Here is a 9,447-nt window from a genome sequence, read left to right on the forward strand (position 1 = left end):
CTTCGTGTGTGCGTTTTTATCTTATTTCGTCTTAATGTTTTTGGTCCTTACGTGCATTCCCTTTACGCTCTTATTCCTGTATTCCCTCTAAGACCATTGTATTAGTTTTGTGTATAATTTCCTAATGCCTGTATTGGACTGAAAGAAAAAGAATTAACTATCCCCTCCCCTTCCCCCCTCCCTGATACATCCTTTTGCCTTGCCTCCCTTCCCGTCCTCCCATACGCGTCCCGGATTCCCTCCTTTAACTTTCTTCTTACCAGACTTCCTCCTCTTCTTCCTCGTCCTCATTCCTTGGCCTAGTTCTATCCACATCCTGCGCAAATTTCTGGATTCCTTTTATTGTTAGTTGTTGCACATCCTCTTCATCCAGAATTGCTTTCCTGAACCTCTTGAAGCGAGGTTCCATTAATCCTTGGCAACTCGTCAGGATATGTTCAGCCGATTCGGCTATATATTCGTCGCAGAATTCGCAGTGTTCATCCTGCAATTCCCCCATCCGTGTGAGATGATGATTTAAAATCGCGTGTCCCGTCAAAAGTCCCGCGACTCTCCGTGTGTCCTCGCGTGGGAGGTCCATTAGGTCCCTCCAATTTTTGTATATAGGATCCGGTCCTATCATTTTCTTGGCCACTCTACAACCTACAGTGGAATCCCATCTCCTCTTTCTTTGCTCCATACTCCATCTTCTCCTACCCAGGGCAAACGCCGCTTCTGGTAGCGGTACCTGCCTGGGTACTCCTTCCGGCGGGGCTCTTCCCGAACCCATGTTAGCCAATTTGTCCGCTAGCTCATTTCCTGCGATACCTTTGTGACCTGGCACCCAGCACAGTGTAACCTTGTTACCTCTGGATGCCAGTTCGTTGAGATGCTCCTTGCACCTTCTTGCCGTTACCGATGTATGCATAAGTTTTTGAACACTCAGCAACACCGCCTGGCTGTCTGTAAAAATACGTATATCTTTACTACACGTACCTTTATCCATGAGAAGTCTTGCGCATCTCGTTATCGCATAGGCTTCCGCTTGGAAGACCGTCACGTTCCTGCCCAGGCTTGCGTAATGCCTTTCCGTGGTCCCATTTGTCCACCCTGCTCCTGCTAATCCGTTTCTGTTTGAACCGTCTGTATACCACTCAATCTGGTTTCTTGATAGTACCTCGTCCTGTCTCCATTGTTCTCTGGTGGGTATTTTAACCTGAAAAGATCGCTGCGGCACCATACTAGGGGCACTTCTATCCTGATCCATTTTCATCCAGTCATTCATTTCCGCATTTGCCTCGTTCATTATAATTGATGCATGACCGTAATTGTTCTCCGTCCAACTGTTCCAACATTTGAGTCTGTGTGCCGTCCTGATTGCTATGTCTATAATAGTTGTGTCTAATGGGGTCGTATTTGTTAGTACCTCCATCGCTACCAACGGAGTGGTACTGAGCGAGCCCAAAGTTCTCCTATGTGCCAGCCCCTGGAGACTGTTCAGTTTGTTCCTTACCGTCGTCATTTTTGCCGCCTGCCACCACGCTATGGCCCCGTGTGTTACCCTTGGCACCACTATGGATCTATATATCCATCTCGTTATTCTGGGGGAGAATCCCCATGTACCACCTATGGCTCTACTTACCATATAGAGATTGTTGCCTTCTCCACAGGAGTTTCTTGGTGAATACCACCCCTAAAAACTTTACTTCATCTACCAATTTTAGATCTTTACCTTCGTATTTCAACGGTTCCGTAGCTGGTATCTTGATTCGTTTGGTAAATCGCACCACCTCCAGCTTATCCGGGTTTACCGATAAGCCTGTACTGTCGCACCAGATTTTTAGAATTTCCAGTGCTTCTTGTGCCTTATCGTAGGCTTCCTGAATATCATTGCTTATAGCCAAGAACACCACGTCGTCTGCGTACGCCGATATGACAACACCGCAACCTTCTAATGCTTGTAGCAGTGAATTTACCGCCAAGCACCATAACAATGGGGATAGTATCCCACCTTGAGGGCAGCCTCTGTTTACATAACCTGAAACTGAATGTCCCCCTCTTGTCGCCACTAACCTTCTTTTGGTCAGCATATTGTGTATCCACATCCTCAGTCTAAGATGTCTCTATTGCCAATGTAACATTGTGCAATGCTGTTTCGACTGAATGTCCTGTTCGAAAAGCATGTTGCTTATCGTGTAATGGGTGTATCGGAAAGACATATTCTTTAATATATCTGTCCATTAATTTCTCTGCGGTCTTTAATGTAAATGAGGTCAAGCTGATAGGCCTGAAGGCCTTCGGCGTGGAATAATCTGCCTTCCCTAGTTTAGGTAGAAATATAACCTTCGTTGCCGTCCAGTCCTCTGGTATGAGGCCTGTGGCGAACGAAGCTCTTATCAGTTTTAATAGTGCTTGTTCCCCTATGGGTAGCATTTTCTTCAAAATTATCGGGTAGATTCCATCCGATCCTGGTGCCTTATACGGATTGAATGAACCGATTACGTCCCTTAGTTTATGGAACGATACTATCACATTGGCCAGTGCCCAATGTGCTCCTGGTTCCTGTGTTCCATCCGTAATATCTAACTGATGGGGATTACGGGAAAATCCTGGGAAGTGTGCCCCCAGCAGTTTCCCCAGTATCTCCCCATCATTCTCGGTGTATTCCCCGTTACCTTTCTTTAGTGCACCCAGCTGTCTGGGTGTCGCATTCATAAGCACGTGGCTGATTTTTGCCGCATTCGATACCTTATCGATTGAGGCACAAAATCTCCTCCATGCTTGTGTTTTAGCCTTGTATAGGTTTTGTTTCAACATCTTTTTTGCTTCTCGTAGCTGGTTCCTGTCGTGCCATGCTCCTTTTCTTCTGTGAGCTTTTTTCGCCAAAGCTTTTACCTGTTTCACATCCTTAGTGAGTTCTTTAGTCCACCAAGGGACTCTACTTCTTTCTTCGCTAGGTTTTATTTCCGTTGCCTCTTCCCAGCATTCGATCGTGATTCTTGAGAATTCCTTCGCATATTCGTTCAGTTCTTCTTGGTTCCCGTAGTGTCTGGGTAACTCCGGTAATCTGATCGCCAGATTTGCTCGGAATTCCTTCCACTCCGTTTTCCTCGGGTTCCTTACCGGATAGGTCTCCATTGCACCTCTTCCATTCAGTTGGAAGGTGATGTACCTGTGGTCCGACATTGACACCTCGTTAGACACTTTCCAGTCCGAAATTTACCCGTCCATCTGTCTGTTGCCTAGGGTTATGTCGAGCACCTCCGCCCGATCCGACCTTTGAAAGGTAGGAGATCTCCCTCTGTTGTATATTACCAGTTCTTGTTGGATAATAGAGTCCATCAGATCCCTTCCTCGGTTATTCGTATCCTTGCTTCCCCAAATGACATTTCTCGCGTTTGCGTCCATGCCCAAGAGGAGTGGGGTGTTTCTATGTTCGCACCATTCCACTAGCTTTAATATTTCCCCCCCTGGAATGTCTCGGTCCGAATTCCAGGGAAGATAACCCGATGCTACTATCATTTCTTTCTCGTTATCCAGACTTTCGCTTTTTACTCTTAAAGATATTACTGCTAAATTATTTGAGCTAAATTGAGGCAAAAAAGTGACCACCAGGTTCCCCCTGCACACCACGCATGCCCTGAGGTCCTTGCCGGCTTGGACCGCGTATATTTTTCCCGCCATACCGAGGCCTCTGACCGCGTGGTGCGCCACATAGGGTTCCTGTATTAGTGCTATGGCCACATTATTTTGCCTCATATACTTCGTTAAGATTTGTGCCGCCGCGGCCGCATGATGTAGATTGATTTGGACCACCCTCATTTTGTCCTGAAAGTAAAAATTTTCCCCTATTTGTACCTCCTCCCTTCACTTACTACACCCTTTCTTATCCACTTATTTATATTTTGTCCTAATATCTATATTTTCTCCTTGACCCCCCTTTTTATCGCATCGGTTTCGTCCCTCCATAGCCCGATGTTTCTGTCTTAGGCTGGAAAGTGCCTTGTTTATTATTTTCCTAGTATTACTATACTTTTCCCTTTTTCTTACCCCGTTACCTTATACCCCCCGAAATGTTCCCCTACCCTTCTTTATTTGGTAGATTAACTTACTCCCTCTTTCCATCTTTACTTATTGCCGTGTCCCTTATCACCCTTTCCTTTTTCCTATAACCATCACCTTTTATGTCCTTGGATTATCCTAGTTTGGTAGGGAAAATAAAAGGTAGACTCCATTTTTGCTTTTATTACTATGGGGTGTAGCAAATGCTCGCGCCCCCTTTTTGGTTTATTCACGTGTCTTAATGTATTATTATGTAACTTATTTTATTCATCCGTTGCTTACTATTAATCATATCTATGTCCTGTATCCTATATCCCTAACCTACTTTATAGTCTATACCTAGCGTGGCTTACAAATCTATTCACATAGTCTACGCGTATATATACATGTTTAAGTCCTAATTCTGGTTTATTATTGTTATACATACTTATTTATCTATTAATAAATTGTTTTCATTGTTTTCTCTTTTTATTTTTATTATACATCTTATTGCTAATTATCGTTCTACCTTATCCTAACTTATTATAGAATTTTACATACAATTCGAATGACTCCACCGCAGAGGCGGAGCTTTCCGTTACTCCTTCTTATCCCCTGCGCTGAGTGCGGTCGCATTTTTATGGTGAACTCCCTCCCTTTCTCTTCTGGTTCAGTTTCCTTCCAGAACACCCATTCTTCCGCCCTCAGCGCAGGGTGTTCTATTATGATGGCCTCCACTAAATCACGAAAGAGCATGGTACTATGGCTGCACCATAATGCCACCATACTCCTTCTTTCTAGGTCTTCGACCTGGCATTTTACCACCTTTGAACCTCTCCATTGTAAGCCCTTTTCTACTTCCTCTTCCATAAGTCTCTTTGTTTTTTCACACCTTGTCGTTAGCAACAACCCTCCACCCTTCACTCCCCACCTAACCAAGGAGAACTTTCTCCTCGCCTTTAATGACTGCCTAAAGAAGGTGTCAAAAATATAGTTCCCCGCATCCCTCGTCATATCCCTGTCGTCGAGCTTCAATGCCAGGGTACTTTTTTGTGTTTGCTCCTGTGTCCTCGCCTCTCCTTCCCTCGTCACCTTTCCTTCCTTTCTGCTTTCTTCACGAGAACCACCCTTTTCGCAGGCCTCCTCTAACTCCATCGCTTCTCCTGATTCTCCCGACGTCGATTCTTCGATGACCACCTCTGGGGATTCTGGATCGTACATGTTCCACATTCTATAAATGACCAAATTACGGGTTTTTTTTTTTTTTAATGAACGGATCTCACCAGTTACTGTCCTATAGCCAGACGATTTCCTCGGCTTCTTCGTCCTCCACTTCCTCGATTAAAATCCCTCTTCCTGGCTCCAAGTCCTCTGAATGATCGTTCCTTTTAAACGCCAGGATGAGGTTTTCACTGACTAACAGTCCCATGTCCCCCACCATCTTCTTATCAAAATTCTCTCCGGCCAGAAGGTCTCTCCAATCCTCCATATCCTCTTCATTTTCCCATTGGATCTGTGTCCTTACCGCCTCCTCCAGGGGAGGTGGATGATTTTCTCCCTCCTCCATCACCTCATCCCATTCGCTTATCGGGGAGGTGATGGGGCTGTAACTTAAAGGGGGGGTTCTTTCCCTGATTTCTTCTTCATCGGAGATATAAATGATAGTCTCCTCGCTGTCACTGGGAATCCCCCCCTCCTGTTCGTTCTCCCGTTCAACTTCCGTATCTTGGGTCCTTCTTTCTGTCTGCGTTTCCCCCTCTCCTTCCTGCGACCAATCTTTCCAGGTGACTGGCGAGATAGCCCCTTCCCATTCCTCCATTCTCTGTACTTCCCTTCTCCTCCTCGTCTCCTGAAGGCTCTCCTCCCGATTCAACCTGGACTTTACCCCAGCCCTATGTTTCTTCATTCTGTTGATTCTTTTCTGGCGTAATCGTAGCGCCTGCCGCCGCTTCTGGCTTATTTCTTTTGCCATTTCCTGGAGGGTGAAATTTCAAGGATATAGTGCTTGTGATTGATGCTTCCTATGTGGTTCCCTTTTATGGGGTCCGTGTACCCTATCCTCCCGAGACCCGTTCAAACCATGAGTTCTTAATTCCCCCTGAATCATATCCTAGCTCCTTTCAACTACTTATACCATATCAGCGCGCGCCTTTGTCTCCTAACAGCTTGTTTCCTCGTGTTCCTTTCTCCTTTACCTGTTCTTTCTCATTATTTCTCCCTCCTTATTCCTGCACTATCCTTTCTAGCCCTTTTCCTCCTTACTTCCCATATTTCCGCCTCCCCTCTTAGTCCTAGTTTATTCCTCCCTGTATTACTCCCGGAACACTACCCGAGAGGGGGGGGAGGGTTGTGAGGCCGCGATTCGCCTTCGGCCTCGATTTTGGCCCCCTTTTTAACGCGTGTTTACATTAGTCCCCCCCAGGTTTCCTTGGTACCGTGCATATCTCAGGTATATTTTTCGGATACCTGCTTGTCCCCTGCATCTCTTGTGCCTTCCTAGTCCCCCCCAACTTCCCCCTCAGCTAACTTGGCTACCCTACGTTCCCCGCTTCCTTCATCGCAACATGCATCTATCCACGAGAATTCTTTGCATTTCCTCGTGGAATCGATGCATGCGTTTTGCGCTAATACCCCCCGTCCCTTGTAATTCTTATATATTCGCTCCCGTACTCCTCCTAATCATTCTATTCCCGTTCTTCCGTCGTGTCCATATTTCTTCCCTCGCCGCCCTCCATTTTCTTTTTCGCTTCTTCTCCCGACGCTCCGCCCCTTCGTGATCCGCCATTTTCTCCCGAAGTCCATTCCCCGGTTGGTACGCCCCCGGTAACCGCCTGACCCCTCCTGCTGCAATGGCCCGTGCCTGGATCTCTTCTATATCTTCTCCTATCTTGAATGTACTTATTCGTCGATCGAGATTGAATGACTTCAAAGACTCTGCACAGTGTAATCCGCCACCGCGAGCTTCCTGTCGTTGGGTCGTTCTCCCTCTCCACGATGTGCCCCCGACGTACTCATGGATTTCTCCCGGCACGTCGGTGAATAGCACGCCTCACCTGATCGCCGTCTCCTGGGGGCGAACCCTCTTCTCTTTCGATTTTAATCGAGCATAATGCGAAGAAAATTCGACTACCCCAGTGCCAGTAAGCACGGATTCGTAAATCACATTGCCCCTCGCTGAGACCGTACGCGAACAAGCGGATTAGGTTCACGCTTACCATACTGTCGTATACCTCACCCGGATTACCTGTCGTCTCAAGCCTTTATTATCAATCCCGATTCGATTATATTTTTCATATATATATATGTCTATAAGTACATCTCTTCGCGATAGTTGTCTCGTTTCTCTCGTTCAAATACTCGGAAAACCTCTTCTCCCCGCTTCGAATGAACTGCAAGGATATGATTAACTGTGATGATACGTATGAAGAATTTCCTATCATACCACTCGCTCTAATAGTCTGAGCTCGCACCCGGCAAAGGAAAACGCCCTTACGTTTTCGTTATCTCTTGAGTAAGTGAGGGAGTAAAACCCGTTCCCACGGCGTGGTAACCAAAAAACTAGGAAGCGTGACGCAACTTCAACCGTCAAAAATTTCGTTATATGGAAATTTCACAGCATCCCCACCAATTTCTAGGCCTATATAAACCCGTTGATTTTAACGCTCGGGGGATCAGAACTGTACCGTCGCCTTTAGAGGCACGTCGCGTCACGTTCTTGTGAGTTGGTGGTTACGTTAGTGAGATCGGGCTAAAGTTCCCTTTCGAATCCAGTTAACCTTGTAGTAAACCGTGAACACTTTATTTGTATTCCGGCTAGAATTATTACTTTGGCATTATTCCGTAAAATCCACTCACAACCCCCGCATCGGCAGTGCGTTAACACCGAGCACCTATTTAATTCGGTAATAGTTATTATTTCATTATTACTTACTACTACGCGACAACACTACGCAACACATTTGTAACTAAAGACTGATTAATAATACTGTTATTTTATAAATCTGTGTAGTTCATTTTGAATCCATAACAAGATCCAGAAATCTGTAGTATTATCGATATACTAGTTTCCTCTAGTTTAGAATAATATCAGGTCGACCGTTCCCACACTAATACAACTTTACCGCTCGAGTTGTATTAATTATAAATCCAAAGGTTACGAGGCACTAACTAACATTTCCTAACGGCTCCCTGATTCCGCATCTGATCCGCATGAATGGATTAACGAGATTCCCTCTGTCCCTATCTACTTTTTGGGGGGGGGGGCCGATAGTTTCAACGAACCCTAGTTGAAATGCGAGCCCGTGCCCGGACAGTAGTTTGCGGATGTCGTATGGCTGTATCGATTATATAGATGCAATCAGGGAACTATCTGCAGAACATTCGAGGCCGAGCGTAGGCTGGTGACTCCACCTCCGCGTGGTCCCCGCTGGTAACGGCTCGCCCCCGATGCGGCTCTTCGGAGAAGCGTCGTTGGCGAGACGGCTAAGCCAGTCACTTCCATTTTATGGACGGCCTTCCTCTCCGATGACCCTTAAATGGTGAGGAGGGGGATTTTTCCAGGCCAGCCCGGTATACCGGGTGTACCCTTCGCAGGTGTGGAGCGGAGGTGGGTATCAGTAATTGCGTATGCCCAATGGGCGAGGAAGCATCTCTGTGTTGCCCTCGGGCGACCAGGCAAAATATTAACTGTCCCTATCTACTCGACTCTCCGCAAGACGGCGCCGAATAGAGTAGACGCGTGTCGATCGCTCCGCCAATATTCGTGAAATTTTGTGGTAAAAAGTCAGTAAAAAATACATCCTTGTGTATAAACATGAAGTGCAAGTAGCGAAGAACAATTTGTGATATAAATCACGGTGATCTGTGCTGTGTGAAGAAAACTACGAGTGAAAATAATTTGTGTTTGTTAGTGACGCCAAGTCGCCATACTGGTGGCGCTAGTTCATCTAGCCGCCGTTAGGCGACGCACCTGACGCGAGCAACGCAACATAATCAGGCCAGCGCTGCAGCCACTGCAGAGCCACTGCCATCACAGCACGTCGCTGTGATTGGCTGCTGACACCGAAGAGAACACTTTCAAGTGGACAACATTGTAGGTGGAGCCATTGCACATACTGCAATGTCCCTACGCGCAGAAAATATGGAATGTGAAGCGGAAGCCTACAAGAATGCAAGTAAGCGTAAACTGCCGAAAAGGAGTGAAGAAGACACTGCCGAAACTCCCGAGTCTGACGCGTCGTCGAGCAAGTTAAAGATCCGGAGAAAAAAGAAGAACACCATTCGCTCCTCCGACGAAAACAGCAATTGTCACAGCAACTGCAATACGGCAGAGGAAACCACGACACTGCTACCTGCCATACGTCTGCTGAACTTCATCAAAATTACAAGAATCAAAGAAACTGCAGCAAAGATTTACGATAACTATAA

General features: G+C 46.3%; 1 protein-coding gene across 1 annotated transcript; it reads right to left on the reverse strand.

Annotated features, from left to right (window-relative positions):
* Positions 1-256: 256 nt before the first annotated feature.
* Positions 257-1,501, reverse strand: LOC107187113. Its single transcript, XM_015575121.1, has one exon. It carries the CDS (start codon positions 1,499-1,501, stop codon positions 257-259), a length of 1,245 nt encoding a protein of 414 aa, XP_015430607.1.
* Positions 1,502-9,447: the final 7,946 nt, after the last annotated feature.

This window comes from Dufourea novaeangliae, unplaced genomic scaffold (genome assembly GCF_001272555.1).
Source record: "Dufourea novaeangliae isolate 0120121106 unplaced genomic scaffold, ASM127255v1 scaffold103, whole genome shotgun sequence".
Lineage (NCBI taxonomy): Eukaryota > Metazoa > Arthropoda > Insecta > Hymenoptera > Halictidae > Dufourea > Dufourea novaeangliae.